Here is a 17,747-nt window from a genome sequence, read left to right as displayed (position 1 = left end):
ATATATAGAATAATTTATAGAGTTTAGATTGTCTACAATTAAGAATGGTTCCTGATTCTGACTTTGGTACTTATAGATATTAAAGACACCTTTCTGGGATAAAATGTCTGTGTAACGGTTTCCACTCTGGTGAAGCCACGTGCAAAGGTAAGATTCAACCAAACCTACAAACATAATCGGATTCGAACCCATTGTCATAGATTTTTCGCTTGTCCAAGGGAAGCGGCGAGCGAGCGAGTTTAGTTTTTTGCCGCACTCAGCAATATTCCGGCTATATGGCGGCGGTCTGAAAATATTCGAGTCTGGACCAGACAATCCAGTGATCAACAACATCAGCATCAATCCGTGCATTTGGGAACCGATGACATGCGTCAACCAAGTCAGAGAGCCTGACCACTCGATTCCGTTAGTCGCCTCTTACGAAAAGCATAGTCGGCTTTTTTGGCAAGCATGGATTGGTGAAAGTCTATTCTACCCCGGGTTCTTCACGGGTCGGAATCAACTCTGCACAGTGAAGTGCGGTTACCTTCAACCGACTGGGGAACCCGTTTTCAAAATAATTAAGGACCAGAGACCTCCGTGGCTCCCGTAATGACCTGACTATATCATTAAAACATACGAGTAACAAAACCATGTGTTGATTAGGAAATCGTCAAAGATTTACTGCGAAATTATATTTTTGTTATTTTTTTTCAGTGGATCTGTGAACTAAATAATTAGAACCAACACCAATAAATGTATTGGTAAAATAAAGGGGAAACTCTGATAAATATGTATAGAGATATAAAAAAACAACAACAATTAATAACATCAGAAAAAGCTACATATTTAGGTCTGTTTTGTGAGTGAACTAGATATATAACAGTCGCTGGGTTTCAGTGTCATATGGAGTACATGTCAACATGGAGTATTGTTCCGGTCATATGACGGCGTACAAGTACAAGAGACACTCCTCCTTACTCGGGGCTACTGGTGCATATCGAGTTGACCTACAACTCGTAGGCACGGTGGGGAATTCCGAGACAAACTACGACGTAAAATGCCGCAATACTGTCTCTATCCCACAAGACATGGAACAAAGACACACGGCAATATTATCAAATAATGTATATTCTATAATGTACAGTGTAAATAGAGTAGATAAATATGTGCACCCTGTCTCAGTCCTCGGAAGGCCCAACAGGAACGCTTTCACTGTGAAGGTAAGTGGGCACATTTTATTCTCAGTACGTCCTTTGTAACAACATTTCTGTATCATCTCATACTCGTTTAAAAACAGCGTGTAATGGCACGTTGTAGACTGTAGACTGATAAGTGTTTCTGAGTTAATCATTTAAGTTGAACCTCGATTTGGTAAGACAGAGAGGCACATTGTCAGTATCGTTCGTCTTGGAGATCATCTCGGTGAAGGTATTCGCGTGACAAAGATTCCTGTGTTAGAACCCGTGATTAACGAATCCTGATGCGGCAAAGGGAAGCACCCTCAACATGGAATTACGCGTGGTGCACAGACATTGACTTCTGAACAACTGTAGAATTATGATAATAATTATTGTTGACACTACTATGATAATAATTACAACAGAGATAATTATCACCATTGATGCTGGATGTATATACATTTATAGTTTATACACCTGGAAATGATTTCAACTTGAGCAATGATGATTACGAGTAGATCGATATACACACATGTAAATGTAAACATGGTTACTTCCGGGGATGGAACGTGTAAGCTGTTCTATATATAAGTCGTCGATCAGCTGACTCATAGGTACTGTGGACGGGCCAGTCAGACATTACAACATTCAGATATAGTGAGATATACGGAGTATGTGTAGTCTATATCAATGATTTGATTTGCGTGCAGGGGATTTATAAATGGCTGTAGTAAATGTGACGCCGACGTATATGTGATGTAGACCAAATGTTGACTGAAGGAGGAGAGACTATGAATACCTCCATCATGTGCCCACCTTGTAACATGGAAAGTGTACCTATACCAACTACATTACTAGTATCTATCTCACGTCCGCCTTCTAATCAGCAGAGTATATCAATACCTACTTCACATGTAAGTACATTATATATCTAACGTCCAACTTGTAATCAGAAGACTATATCAATACCTACCTCACGTGTAAGTACATTACATATCTCACGTCTGCCTCGTAATCAGCAGAGTATATCAATACTTACTTCACATGTAAGTACATTATATATCTCACGCCCTCCTTGTAATCAACAGAGTATATCGATACATACTTCACATGTAAATGCATTATATATCTAACGTCCACCTTATAATCAGCAGAGTATTTCAATACCTACTTCACATGTAAGTACATTATCTATCTAACGTCCACCTTGTAATCGGCAGAGTATATCAATACCTACTTCACGCGTAAGTACATTATATATCTAACGTCCACCATGTAATCAGCAGAGTATATCAATACCTACCTCAGCTGTAAGTACTTTATATATGACACGTCCTCCTTGTAATCACCAGCGTCTATCAATACCTACTTCACGTGTAAGTACATTACATATCTCACGTCCGCCTTGTAATCAGCAGAGTATTTCAATACCTATCTCACTTGTAAGTACATTATCTATCTAACGTCCACCTTGTAATCAGCAACGTATATCAATACCCACTTCACGTGTAAGTACATTACATATCTAACGTCCACCATGTAATCAGCAGAGTATATCAATATCTACTTCACGTGTAAGTACATTATATATCTAACGTGCAACTTGTAATCAGCAGAGTATTTCAATACCTACTTCACGTGTAAGTACATTACATATCTCACGTCTGCCTCGTAATCAGCAGAGTATTTCAATATAAATACTTTCTATATGGCACGTCCTCGTAATCACCAGCGTCTATCACTACCTACTTCATGTGTAAGTACATTATATATCTCACGTCCTCCTTATAATCAGGAGAGTATATCGATACATACTTCACGTGTAAGTACATTATATATCTAACGTCCACCTTGTAATCAGCAGACAATACCAATGCCTACTTCACGAGTAAAAACATTATATGAATACACATATCTCTCACGTCCACCATGCAATCAACAGAAAATATCAATACCTACTTCACGTGTAAGTACATTAAATATCTAGCATCCAGTTTGTAATCACCTGAGAATATCAATACCTACTTCACGTGTAAATACATTACACATCTCACGTCCACCTTATAATCAGCAGAGAATACCAATACCTACTTCACGAGTAAACACATGATATATATGTCTCACGTCCACCATGCAATCAACTGAAAATATCAATACCTACTTCCGTGCAAATACATTATAATTATCACGTCTACCTATTAGTCAGGTGAGAACAGTAGTATCTACATCTATCCCGTGGCACATGTGACGTATCTGACACGGATCTGACTCGTGAACAACAACTCCCTTCCAGTGGGTTTGGAGAGGTGAAACATGTACAGGTCATCACAGCGTAGACACTCAGTGTTCCCCGCATCACCAACAGAAACAACCTCACAAGTCCCGAATATAGACATTGCCTTGTGTTGTAATTTAACTTTGTTTTAACTATCCCATCTCCTCTATTTTTCAGGCATCTCTAAAGGCAGTGGTCGATGTGCGAAACATGGAGAAATCCAAATACCATTAGGTGATATACAGAAAAGTGGTTAATACCTTTGTTAGCGACGTTTAACAGACAACATGGCACGAAGAGTCATGAATGAACTAGAGAAGCGGGCACTTCAACAGCTCACTTGTGATTTTCTCGAAAGACTCGACCCAAAATACTATGTAATTGACTTTCTGTATTCCAAAGAACAGTTGACGCAGCTCGAGTACGAAGAGTTGTTCGAGATAACTAACCGAGCAACACAGTGCCGCAACCTGCTCGCCATAGTCAGAAGGAAGTGTTCAATGGAGGTGTTCATGAGCTCGCTGTGTGTCAACAATGGTTATACGTTCCTTGCAGACAAAATAAAGGAAGTACTATGTCAGCTGGAGAGGGAGCAGGCAGCACAGGGGAAAAGGAGTCCAACTTATCATCACAGTGATGTTGAAGAAGATGAGGATGAAGCTAACCAAGAAAATAACACGTCATCCAATAAGAATATCTGTTCAGTGTGCAAATGTCCGGCAAGAATTAACACCATGACGAAGAAGAAGAGGATTCTTACTAAAATGCAGCAACATTTAAAGTTTCTTTGTATGGAGGGAAACTCAACAGATCACGAAACTTTCCTTACAGAATTAGGCTCAAAATGGAAGAAAGATGCAGACGTCCAGTTCATCATCCTGGACGCCCGGGCACGAACCATGAGGGTGTCTAGCTCAGATGTGTCGGCTGACACTGACTCCTTCAAAGAAATGGCGTCCTTAATTCCATATACATCCGATCCAACATCCTCAAGCATGATTTTCTTGGCTCGTAAAGCGTCGCTGTTTGACGTGAAAGGACAGGCTAAAGATGGCCTCACAGTTTTAGGATATGCCAAAACTCACGCCGACCGTGTTGTTCCATGCAGGGATACGGGTCTAGTGATATATATGGAAATCAACCTTCTGCTGAAAGAATATGAACTAAAGCCGACCGAGAAGATGAAAAATCAGATAATAGAAAGAATAAAGGAGGCAATTGAAGTTCACTTCAGTCAAGAGGAAGACGATGTGAAAGAGGACTGTTCTAGAATGCTGTATGTGAAGTTGGCCTGTTTCTATCTAGGAATTGGGCTTATGGGGAACAAGATTGCTGGTATCAAGACTACGATAGACGACATCAAGACCGCCCAGTGCGTTCTAGATCGTGTTGAATCGAAATGGAAGAACATGGATTCCAGGAGAAAGATGTTCTTCTATTTAGCCAAAGCCGTCTTGAGTCAAGAGACGGGACAAGTGGAGAGAGCACTACATTTTGGAGAAATCGCAAAACAGATGGGCGAAAGAGGAAAGTTTGAACGTGAACTAAAGCACATTGACCCTTTGACTCGCGACCTGGCTATTGAATATGATCGGATGTTGTCCATGAGAGGTGAGGAGATTATTCAGGAGTTTCATGATCTGAGCGATGATGGAGAAACTGCGAGGAATATCCCATAGATCGTTAATGTCGTATGGATATTGGTATTTCCTGGAATCTTCCTTACTGATCCTTTCTAAATTGAGATTATCAAACATTAATGGTGTGTTAACTGTGACATTTGTCTATGTATACGTTGCATACTGAAAGAAATGGGCGATATGATCGTAAAGTGTACAAACTCTGTGGTAGCCGTTACAGCGGAGGTCAATGTTGATTTTCTCTGTAACTGAAACTTATTCAGTTCTTGCCTTGATACTGAGTTTGAAAAAAAATCAGAAAATGCACCATGATGCTACTGGATATTGATTATATGGTTTTATCAATGGTAGCCATGACATGGCAGGGGAAGTGTGGTCCAGCGTCAGGCAACCAATATACCCTTCCTTTATCAGGCACACTGTGTGATGGGACGGACATGCTTACTCTCGTAGCGAGCAATGGTGTCATCAACATTTTCAATGATCCACTGATTGTTCTGCATTTTGAACAAGCACGGGACTGTTTTGGCTTTTTGGCCGTGATTCTTTATGTAGAATATATATTTATCATTGTATTACTTGTTTACATTCCTCACTCTATCGTTATTGTGTTTTACTATTTTGATACTTTATATTTGACCGTTTTAATTATATTAATTAATTAATATGACTTTTCTCGACATTCGGTTTGTTTGGTGTTTTGATTCGGAATGCTAATATTTGTTGTATTTGTTGGTTCGAGATGGGGAGAGCCGCTTATGTTTCAAGGATACAAATATAGACTTAAAATACACCCTTACTTCTAAATTTATATCTAGACTCTGAACTGAACACATTTTACAGAAAAAAACAGCTCTTAGACTATGTAATGAAAAAATGAGCCAACAGATCTAGAGTTCCTTCATTTTCATAAATTGCAAGCAATCAAGGCTTACATTCCGGTATTGGATATAACTGTGTCAGGATCGGCATGACAGACTACCCAACTTCAATACTTTGACAAAACATTATTGTGTTGAAAATACTTAAAATGATATGCCATAAGAATTGCAATGTATAAACACAGTGAGCCACCGTGTACTGTGAGTACCTTATGTATATTAAAAGCAGAAGTTAAAGGGAAGCGGCTGGAACTGGATTTCGGGTAAAGATATCCCTGGATACGAAATTGTTTAAATTATCTTTCCCTAAGGAAGCCCAAGCCGTCTGTTTATCTGGTATATTTAACCTCGGATACCCAAGTGAACCTTACCATTTATAGTTTTGAAATCTTACTTGGGTAACGAGAAATAGGCATAGATTTTACATTGCTGTAAGAATTGACTTGGATAATGGAATGTACAATAGAGCTCTCTCTCTCTCTCTCTCTCTCTCTCTCTCTCTCTCTCTCTCTCTCTCTCTCTCTCTCTCTCTCTCTCTCTCTCTCTCTCTCTCTCTCTCTCTCTCTCTCTCTCTCTCTCTCTCTCTCTCTCTCTCTCTCAATCCACCACGGGAAAGCAGCATTTTAGCAGATGGTTTTCCAATGGACTCTCTTATCAAGCCAAAAAACTAACTTTGAGTTATCTCCCTTGGATCACTGACCGTTTATCGGAAGACCGGTTTGTCAAGCACATTACATTTATAAATATTCACTCGTGAAAGATGATTGGTGTGTGACGTGAAATTTGTATGATTTCCATTTTAAGAAGGACGGTTAAGCACAAGCACTAAAACTGTTTGGTGCAAGATGATTGTCAACTTTATGGTCTACAGTGATATATCGATCTTCTTCAAAACCGTCAATGTCAAGAATGGCACCACATGTCCGTGTGTGTGTATGGGGGGGGGGGGGGGGGAGCTACTGTATCGTGCACGTGCATCCCATGCGTTGTGTTTATGGGTGGTGATCAAGAGAAGTTGTGGTACGTTCAAAAGACGTATGTCTGAAAAGTTCCTTAAGGCTTGAAGTTCAGGTTCCACATAGATAAGTAGAGATAAGTAATTGCATTTTCATCTCCTTTGATTTTTGTTCGCACTTGTAATTAGTGCACCTCATAATTAGCTACAATTCAGAAAACTAACATAGAGTTGTCGCACCTTGGAATGTGTTAACACCAACTGTGATGTCGGGGACCTTTTTGCGAGGACATGTGAGAGACGTATGTGCGTAAACACACCATGGAAGAGCTATAAAATTTTTGTGTGTAATAAATTACATATATAAACCACATAAAATAATGTATGAATTGCTCTGGTGGAGGTTGACTATTACATCCTCATATAGTCACATGTTGTGTTCACTGTAAACCCGCTGCTATTACGAATATCAAATACATCCGTGTATATTAATATTAAAATTATTTCAGAATATTATTTCAGGCATGACTCGATGAAAACACAAAAACTCTACTTTCATAAAAATAGTGTAGCTGTTACACTGCAGGGTGGAATCCAAAATGTGTTTTTATGTCTGTGCATGTGTTTGAACATCAACTGATCTGAGGACGACCAAAGAGTTACGTCTAAAGGGGATAGGTTGGCGCCATACTGATCGTGGTTTATGGCGTCATGACGGTTATCCTCCCTGGTGAGCTAGATAATTACAGTAATACCCCCGTGCTGACTCGAAAACAACAAATTCGGGGGGGTGTTCCATCTGTAATCCTGATTCTCTGACTCGATCATGCAGTGCATAAGGACAGGACAGCACGTGAGAATAGGACACCACAGGACACAGCACCAGGGAAGGACACCGCAGGTCACCGCATGATGTCATGGCAGGGCATGTGGGTAGACATCGTAGGACACTGTATGACAGCATGAGGGTAGGAGGCCGGGGCATGAGGGCCGGACACCGCATAAGGATAGGACACCACAGGCCACCACATGAGTGTAGGGCACCACAGGACACCGCATCAGGGTATGAAGCAGCAGGTCATGGTATGATAACCGCATTAGGGTACGACACCGGAGGACACCACGTGAGGGTATGACACAGCATGAGGGTATATGGCACTGCATGAGGGTATATGGCACTGCATGATGTAGGATACCATAGGATACCGTGTGAGGGTAGTGCATTGCACGACGTCATATGAGGATAGGTCTCCACAGGACGCCGTATGCGGGTATGGCATCGCAGGGTAGGCCACTGCATCTGAACACGTATGACTGGTATAACACCACTGTGTCCACACTCTGTTCAGTACTGATGTGGACGCAAGAGTGTATTCATTGTGGCACTGACCCACGTCTCCCTGTTAGGTTTGTTCATTAAATTGTTGGTTGCTGTAATAGATGTTTCAACATCATCATAATACCCTGTGTGTGCCTCAGAAGTAAGTAGATAACACTTGAAGCAACATCCGGCGGCGCAATAAGGGTATGGTGTCATGCAGTGAACCGGGTCTGACCACCAACACCGGTTTATATACCTTCTACCTCATTACGGCGGTGATTAATAGGGATTGGCCTCACATATTGTCACATTATGGAAACTGAACCCGTACGTTAGGTATGAATAGAGAACGCATTATCTACTTGACTACCCTGCATCACTACAATTTACAATGCTTATTGGTAAGGTCTTCAATCCAATGCAAAATTACTGCTTTTCTGTAGTGTGAACAGAGTAAAAATTTGTATAATTTGGACATTACTGCATTCTATAATGACCACGGGGCTCCATCTTCTAGCCGATGAAACATTACTGTCTTTGATAACATCTGTGGAGACTATAGTCCTCTTCTGTGGACATTACTCCATTCTTTAAAGGATACGGGGTTTATCTTCTGACGAAGGAAATATTCCTTCTGTGTAATGTGTATGGGATCTGTTTTCATCCTAATTCAGTATTACAAAATTTTAAAAAATCGATTCAGTGCAAAAAATACAATCGTTATAATGTGTATGAGGTTAATTTTCAGTCCAATAAAACTTTGCAAATTTCAACCCTTTTAACCTTTGCTACGTCTTCACCTTATTTGATAGAACCCATCCGTGCTTTTAAGAGGTGATTCTGGGGGCAGACTATTATCTTATGTAGTTCATGTCACTGCCTCAACATACAGTACCTCTGTCAACTGCCATCACATTTCAAGGTAACTTTCACTTCGTTCTTTTAAGAAGGATTCATTCAGCTTGTACTGATTGTACCACAACCACTGCAGCGCGGTGACAACATATAAGTGTTCATATTCAAATGAGAAGCAGTGCGCGTGAATAAGTGTCACCTGGTCACACAGCTCCGCCCAACACTGAATAATAATGTTTCTAGATTCACGGTGAGTTTAAGGGTTCTACATTCGTTAAAGCGGCACCGATAAAGGGGCAATTTCCGTGGGCTGGTGGTTTCGTCTGTTATTGTTTTTCTCCCGTGAGTGCCCGGATGATATCCCAGAATTTGTGACTGGTTCGTGATCTCTGCTGCGCCTCCCATATGCGCAATTGATAGTTTATGTGTAGACTTATTAACAAAGATGAAGTCATTTTACTTCGTTATTATGAAAACAAATTAAACCTTGAAGTTTACTTATCTGCCAGAGGTATAAAAAAATGTAATAACTGAAAAATAACGAAGACAGTGTACGTCTTTATATTTTGTCCTATAAATCTAATTAGTTCCTTGTTACATTGGTATTCATTTTGAAATAATAATAAAAAACCAAAACAGTCTGCTCATACTTACAGTGAATTTCTAACACGATTATAATATCTAAACACTGCATAGATTGCCAACGTGAATCATATTTCACACACACACTATTCGCGACCTAGTGCATGTTTTCCGTAATACAGATTCTGCTGAATGCTACAAGAAATAAATTAAAACAAAATGCAAATATTCAATTTAAGACAGACTAAACTTATAGCAACAATGTCAGGCTATTACCTCGTTGAGGAATGTATCCATCAATATCCACATAAAAGAACGATATTCTATTCATCTGCAGCTGCTAAATAATCCTGCTTTATGTCTTGTGTCTTTCAACAGTCTAATATGCGAAGAAGTGACACATCGTTTGAAAATTTTTCACACTGGTGTGTATACATAATCTCACTGGTTACCAACGACAGCACACCTGGCAACTAACTGTATGATGTCCGCCATTAGTTAGCCAGTAATGAGCAACAATCAGTCAAGGCAGTGGCGGTTAATTCTTTGTAGGAAGGATGTTGTTTTTACACTCGTACTTTACGACAGGGTGTATTCAGTATAGATTACGTAAATCTACACTCATAAACACTGCCTTTTTGACAAATCCGCTGTGGAAGTATTTAATCAATCAGTGTGATATCGGTTAATCCTTTGATCGATGTTTGTTTTTGTAACTCAGCTGATAAACCCTCTTGCATCACTTACATGCACATATTACATAACATGCAATACATTTGCCATTACAGACCTTAATTTATAATGTTGAGTATTTACTCCACACAGGAGAAATGCCAAGTGGGAACCTATGTCGAGTAATTTTAGTGGTGTTACCACTATTCATACTCGTTATAAATTCATTAACTGACCATCAAGTGAATGATGACAAATAACACGTGTAGGTGTATACCATCAAACACGAGTTACAGCAAGGAAGATGTAATCTCTGTGTCGCATGCAGCCTGAAAACACTTATGGGCCAAAACTATTTTTAAGATACCAAGGGAACTTCGTTATTACATATGAAATGCACATAGGTATTTGCTGTGTGCTGGGTAAATCAGTTTTTTAACGTAAGAAAAAATTCAGATTTCTGTACCAATGGCAAATGCGTTGTTATTAGTTTACGAATTCAGGTAAATCAACTGTGTGTTTTTTATTATCATACATAATAAACCAGGGTCGTAGCTACCAAATGTTACGTATGATGTTTGTTATGACAGTTGTGCCAACCCTCAAACTAAACTATCAAAATATAAAGCTTTGCAATCTTTCGGATATATATGAAACAAATGGCTTGCTACGTGTATGTAGACATCATATTTTCACATGACATGATTAAATATCGAGGTAAAAAACACAGAAATAGGATCAAATTGGATCAGTCACTATACCATCCAGGCATCAGAAAAAAAACTGCACTGCTGGACTATTTTGTTACAATCAGATAAGGAATACCATGGATATTTTTAAATAAAAGCATGTGGCATCCGACCTCCTCACTTCTTAGGATGAAGAAATTCGCTAATGTAGACAGGAGCCCAGTCTCTTTTTCCTTCACGGTGCTGACCAATTTGCTGCTTGGTTTCGTAATCAGACCGTTGGTGGGAAACGCTATTCGCTCCGCATCAGTGCCCCTTTAAACCTTAAATCAAGTGTTGTGCACTGACCCAATTATTACATTCCGTGCTGTACACAGCGCATCCGGGTTTGGTTCAGAGGGGATAAATCTGGGATGAAGCACGTCAACAATACAGGTGATAGATCCTGGTAGTGCAATGATATCAGAGTATGATCTGAGCAACGTCACACCACCGTATTTCATGGAGCTCATGTGTACCTTGTTCAGCAGTGTTTGAGCTGGAATCAGGAACTTCCAACTGCAACTCCGCTTGTCAGGTATGTACTACAGTAAAACCATAATCAATGAACTTGATAACTGGACTTGATAACTGCACATATACAGAACATTACATGATACTAACAACTATGAAGCAATGCAATATCCATAATTATGACTTCCATATGTACAGTTTCACCCACAAAGACTTAATTGTCTATATGGATATTTGTACTAAGCCCAGTTAGTCTAGTTGTGGTATTTGGATGTTCGACACAAGCATTGTCCTAAATGCTCCACACGAGCAACAGTACACGCAGTGCCCGTCCACGTCCAGTGTGAAGGATGGATTGTCTGTCTGTCTGTCTCTCCGACATGGTATGTACATCTTATAATAGGCGTCATGCCAGTTACAGCTGTAACCAATTCTTCCTGGTTTCAGAATGAGTTAACTTCAGTGGATAAAAACTGGTATCTCTGGTGCGGAATATTATTTAATAATCACGAATAACGTTAGACAATTATAATACTATGTTTAGTTTGACCACCGTATGTTTTTAGGACAAAACAAGTCGTTAGATGAATGACCTGAAGGAATACAATTTCGTTCTATGTCATATTTATAGTGCATTGTTCAAGATATGTATGAATAAACGTCTGAAAATACCCAAGCGTTAATTTCGACAGTAATAATTTATGTTTACTAATATTTTCACTTGGAAACATATGCCCATATTTTTTTGCAAATATTTTGTACAGAAATAACAGCTCTTGCCTATATACAGACAGGTAGATTATATTCAGTAACATCGGCCTACTTTATGTTACAATTATTGCCATGTAATATGAAAATAGAAAAAAATAAATTTAAACACCCTTTCAAACATTCTTGGAAAATACACAATTTATAAATATGGCCATTGCCATAACGATAAATCTATTGTTTGAATTCAACAAAATTATCACTTGGGATTCACGTACATATTTGCCATTAAGAAATGGTAAATATTTTATCCACAAATCACCATAGTTTATACATTGGAGTAAAATAGGAAACTCATCCTGAACCTGACTGCCGTTACACTGGTGCACATAAAATCTGCGTTTCAGATCCGTGTTTCGCTTGGTTGCATTCAAATTCAAATCATGTAGAGAAATTCCAAATTTACGAAATTTATCCAGCAATGTCTTATCGCTTTTTCAAGTATGTAATATAACGCTTGAGGGTAAAATCCTGATTTTACAAAACTACTATTTTTCAGAGAATGTAAATCTTGTATATTGCCTTGCCAATTTTGGGCGTAATTATCTCTTAATCTCTGCTTAAGCACAATGTATACAAAACATTTTTTCATCACCAACATTTTGGTATAATCCAACATGTGAATACCCACAGGCAAACAGTAAAAGACGGATTCAATATTATAACATTAAAGTGGATATCTGTGCACGTCCGTTCTGACCAATTTAATCCAGTGTTTAACAGCTCTGTATCTGCTTGAAACAAACATACTGGTACGGCCAAATTCACATGATATTGCTCTGTTCTATGTTTCCGTAAACAGGAAATGTTTGGAATCGAGTGTTTCTTTTCAACACAGCCCTTATACTGAAGTACCATATTTACCACTGAAGATATTATATGCTGTCGAAAAAAGACCAGAACTCGTTAGAAAACAGTCTGTGTACAGGGGAAACAGCTTCAGAAGCCTGCAAAGCAATGTTGTCTGCCAAATCGACTTTTCGGTTTAGACAAATATTTGATACATATCCCTCGAAAATAATACGCTTTGGTATTGTAATTAGATCATTGAACAATTAGGGGAGCAAATACGAGTGTCATTTGCGACAGACGAGTGTCCCTCTGCACATATTAATGAAATCTGAGTATTTTTAAGATGTTTATAGGTGATAAATGGGTTAAATGAGGGGAGGGGGAGTATCTAATAATTGTGTGGGGAGTATCGATCTCTCCAACAATTAACGAATCCCGTCAGGAAAAAAGTGTTAAAGTTGAATAATTATGGGAAATATATAGAGAGAAAAACACAGAATATTACTAACCACATTCACTAATAGCACTGAAATAGGGGTCAGTATATTGCAGTGGTATCATATCAGTGAGTAATACTCAGTCACACTGCCTTCGATAGTAATCCTTCTTCCCAGCTTAACAAGATTTGCATTCCCGCAAAACATACATTAACTTCATGTCAAATATTGTATATGTGCACGCTCCTCGATCCCCGTTGGTGTGCCAAGTTAATTAGTGTGCATGTCCATGGTGGTCCACCCAGTGCCCTGTTAACACGAAGCCAGTAGGTGTTCATGTTGTATCTTGATAATTTATGCAGCGTACGAGGTGTTGACCAATGTCCATGGTGGTCCACATAGTGCCCTGTTAACGTGCAGCCAGTAGGTATTCATGTTGTGTCTTGATAGTCTATGCAGTCTACGAGGTGTTGACCAATGGCCATGTGGATTGTGTACATGTTTGATCAACACATCCATGGTGGAGCGGAGGTAATGTACGTATTTGAATTGTTGTGGTGTAGTGGTCTGTGTCGCTGTGTTAGCTTGTCACTTGTCTTCACTGAAAATACCACCATGCTTTGATCTCGAGATGAAATGTTTGGACCTTTTATACTGTGATATTTCGGCTTGTTATCACTTCCTATTTTCCTAACTTCCTAAGTTTGTATACTTCCAGAATCTGAGCCACGAATCAGGAAACATACATGTCTCGTGATGTGTACTATCTGGTCATGGATGGATCCAAATTAAGAACCACGACGTTGACACGATCAATAGAGAGTGACAACTTGGATGACATGTCACTGATGCCCGTGGAGATAATGAACTTTGACTTGATGTTATGTGGCAGGAACCAACAGGGCTGCTCCAACATCCATCATGACTTCTGTGTCATCATCGCATTCTGTATCTTCATGATGATTGGTTTGTATCAGGTATATATTTCTGTGAATCTGTGATACTACACACGTACGAAGAAGTGACGAGATATGGAGTGCATACGAACGGTGGCTGTTACTGCTAGAACATACGGATACCTAGTGAACAGAGGATGGTACTATCTGAATAGACAATAATACTATGTGAACAATGCCTGATACCAGTGGAATCGTGCAGATATGTGAATATACAGAACATTGTGCACACCGTAAATGATGTCAAGACAATTCCAGATATTGCACTGACACGTAACATAATTATTCAGACATACATTTTCCCTTAGAACAGTTTCGTACTCAGTCGTTCAAGACATGTCTGAAAAAAGGCGACCTGTGGGAAGTTGGAAGAATGTATAGTGCAAGCATCCCATGCCTCTGTCAGTGCAAGACCTTTTGAATATTTCTGCTGTCACTACATATTTATTTCCATAAGTTCATTTCATTTGAAGACGTTGGTTGGATCTCAAAGATAACAGATATGTGATACAGCATGAAAATACTGATGAACTTCCATACCATTCACGTCATGGTAATCTACGGGACGATGCCTCCTCCCCACTTACGTGAAAAACACTACTAAATTCGTTTTAGTTGTAACAGAACTACTCCACAAAGTCTTTGGCAACAAACTTTACTGCATAGATCCGATTGATTGGGTAACAGATAGTAACAAAACCCTCGCTGGTGTAGCCAGATATTGCAGTCATATTCAGATGTCGACACGTGTACACCCATCAATCTAAACACATGATTATATATAATCAATGTGTTATTTTCATAAGACAAATTAGACGTCAAAATATTTATGCTATCCAGAAATGTGTTCGTGTTAAATGAAAAATTAGAAAATATCCAATCCCCAGCGTTAACGGATGTCCCCAAACCTCCTACCCTTGACAAGAACAATTTTGACTTGAAACATCTGGTGACATCCGGCCTCACCAATATTTGCATACAACCATGTTTGATCCCTGATGTTGTGTAATACGGTCCTGTGTCTCAAGGCGCCATGAAAACATGTAGTTAGTCAACTAAGACCTTTCTTGACAGCGGGGACATGAAGCATCGATTCCAAATTTATGTTTTCCAAGCAACTGTACAATTTATATGCTTTTTAACATCATCAAAAATCGAACATACATCTCCAAATTGTGCGTGTTTTTGGATAAGTGTTTCCACGCTTGACCACTGTGTTAGTCGTTTACTGACGACAAATAAAAAGAATTAAATTTCTTTTTTTTGCAGAAAGCACTAATCATAGATTTAAACCGTTTCAAGAGGATAGAAGAAAAGCATAAACATGTAATAAAATCCCCATTGAATCATTCAGCTTGAAAGGTCACATTACGGGTTATGAGAATGTGCGCATGTCAACTATAACAAAGGTGCAGGTGTCTGGCAGGGGTTCGTCTCCAAACAAAAGTAACATTAAAATACACCAGACTTCGCCAAATTAGATGAGTTACATATCCTATTACATATCCTATATAAGACCATAGTTAGATATACTTCACTTTACTTTCATTTTATGACAATATCTGCATACAAATAAGAAGCTGACGAGGTGTGTATATTTACTTGTATATATTAAATTGTTCATGACCCTATGCGCGTTCTTAGGCTCAAATGGTATGTCCATATATATGCCAAATGCCTTACATCACATTAAATACGCCATAAAACGCGTTGAAAGCTTTATGTCTTGAATGAACCAACGTTGCACAAAAGCCCCATTATGCTCTAAAAAATCCGTAAAAAACACGTATGCTCGATTGATATCTAAAAAGCTGAAATGTTGATATTAAAGACTGGGCTTGTGTGAATATTGCCCATAAGAAGGGAAACTTAAAGTCGCTTCTTTTCTAGAGCTATTGGACAAACCGTTTCAAATGTAACTGGAAGGACATTACTGTCACGCAGAATAATTTCAATCAGTAAAGGCTACACTTTGAAAGCAGAAAGTACATCCATGGACATGACAACAGAAATATTTGAACTGATAAATATATGTCAACATGTTCACTATTTGGCCTACAGTAACAGGTCAGGTGCACAGCGCTCAATCAAAAGATTAGTTTTGAACATTATTGTTTTTTTCTTTAGGGTCAAATTTGAATATGAGCAGAAACCTGTGGAATGCAACGAATATTGGGTGTACTTTTCCTGTTGCTGGCAAGTCGACTCTGTATACACTAGTAATAGACGTTGTTGAACATTCCAGTGGTTAAAGTTTCATGCGCAGACTTTGTAGTTGTCACATTGTCGAGATTCATGCAGTAGACATAGTAGGTTGTGGTGGTAGTTTAATTATTGTAGTACTGACAGTTTTTGTTTGGTGCATTAGGAGCACTCACTGACTGTCTGACACTGAATAAAGTGAGTTACATAACCACATACATCACTCACCAAATTCCTCCTCCACCCTCACATTAACCTGCTCTGTACTGCTCTGTGCATATACACTACCCATACAAAAGTTTAGACTCACTCACAATAAGTTACATATACACACATGGTGACATCCAAGATGAATTTCTCCAATACCTTGAAGGAACCAACTGCAAACTTTCTGCAGATGAATTGCACAAGTATAATCCATCTAATTGTTGAAAAGCATTTGTAAATAACCATGCATTTGAACAGCTGCATTTTGGTGTAAGGTTTTGTAAGAATTTTCACCGATTTTATCATCCTGAAAATAATCTTTTCAACCTTGCAAATCTGTTTTACAACACTTCAGTTCATGCGTAAACAGTACCTTGAAACAGTATGGAATGTTTTGCAAATTCTACTTGGAACAGTTGATTGAAGTAAGAGGCTATATTTACACTAGTGAGTCTTTTGATGGGTATTATATCCAGTGTTTTTGTAACAAAATGAATTATGTCGACTTGGTTGTTTACAACATGTGTTATGTCAATCCATTGTGTATATGCATGTTGCCTTACATACAATAAAAAATTGAAATGAACCGACTCATTTCTAGAAACTACGCATCTAATCCCATAAAAATATTTGAAGATTATTACAAAAAACGTTCTGTGAATGATGTGTCAGTACAAGAAATACTTGACATGAGTATGTTCTCTGCCTTCAAGTAAACGTTGTTTCATCAAAGCTGTCTCCAGGAAATGTTACCAGTAAGAAGTGTATGACAGACGAACAGGCACACTCATGTTTCAAGACACACCAATTAAATGGCAAAAGAAGACAAAAAGATGAATAAG

The 17,747-nt window shown here is 38.8% G+C and overlaps 1 protein-coding gene and 1 long non-coding RNA gene across 2 annotated transcripts; both read left to right on the top strand.

The window, feature by feature from the left end:
- Positions 1-972: 972 nt before the first annotated feature.
- On the top strand, positions 973-6,145 carry LOC137276879 (uncharacterized). Its single transcript, XM_067808527.1, has 2 exons — positions 973-1,202; positions 3,613-6,145. Exon 2 carries the CDS (start codon positions 3,723-3,725, stop codon positions 5,112-5,114), a length of 1,392 nt encoding a protein of 463 aa, XP_067664628.1. The 5' UTR covers positions 973-1,202; positions 3,613-3,722; the 3' UTR covers positions 5,115-6,145.
- Positions 6,146-11,291: 5,146 nt separating this feature from the next.
- Positions 11,292-17,491, top strand: LOC137278112 (uncharacterized). Its single transcript, XR_010956642.1, has 2 exons — positions 11,292-11,607; positions 14,259-17,491. It is a non-coding gene; the product is annotated as an uncharacterized lncRNA (long non-coding RNA).
- The last annotated feature ends 256 nt before the right edge of the window (positions 17,492-17,747 follow it).

This window comes from Haliotis asinina, chromosome 3 (genome assembly GCF_037392515.1).
Source record: "Haliotis asinina isolate JCU_RB_2024 chromosome 3, JCU_Hal_asi_v2, whole genome shotgun sequence".
Classification (NCBI taxonomy): domain Eukaryota; kingdom Metazoa; phylum Mollusca; class Gastropoda; order Lepetellida; family Haliotidae; genus Haliotis; species Haliotis asinina.
The sequence above is the reverse complement of the archived record's forward strand: the minus strand, read 5'-3'. Positions and strand labels throughout refer to the sequence as shown.

Excerpts from the sequence above, each read along its gene's own strand:
- LOC137276879 (XM_067808527.1), top strand. The coding sequence starts at position 3,723 with ATGGCACGAAGAGTCATGAATGAACTAGAGAAGCGGGCACTTCAACAG.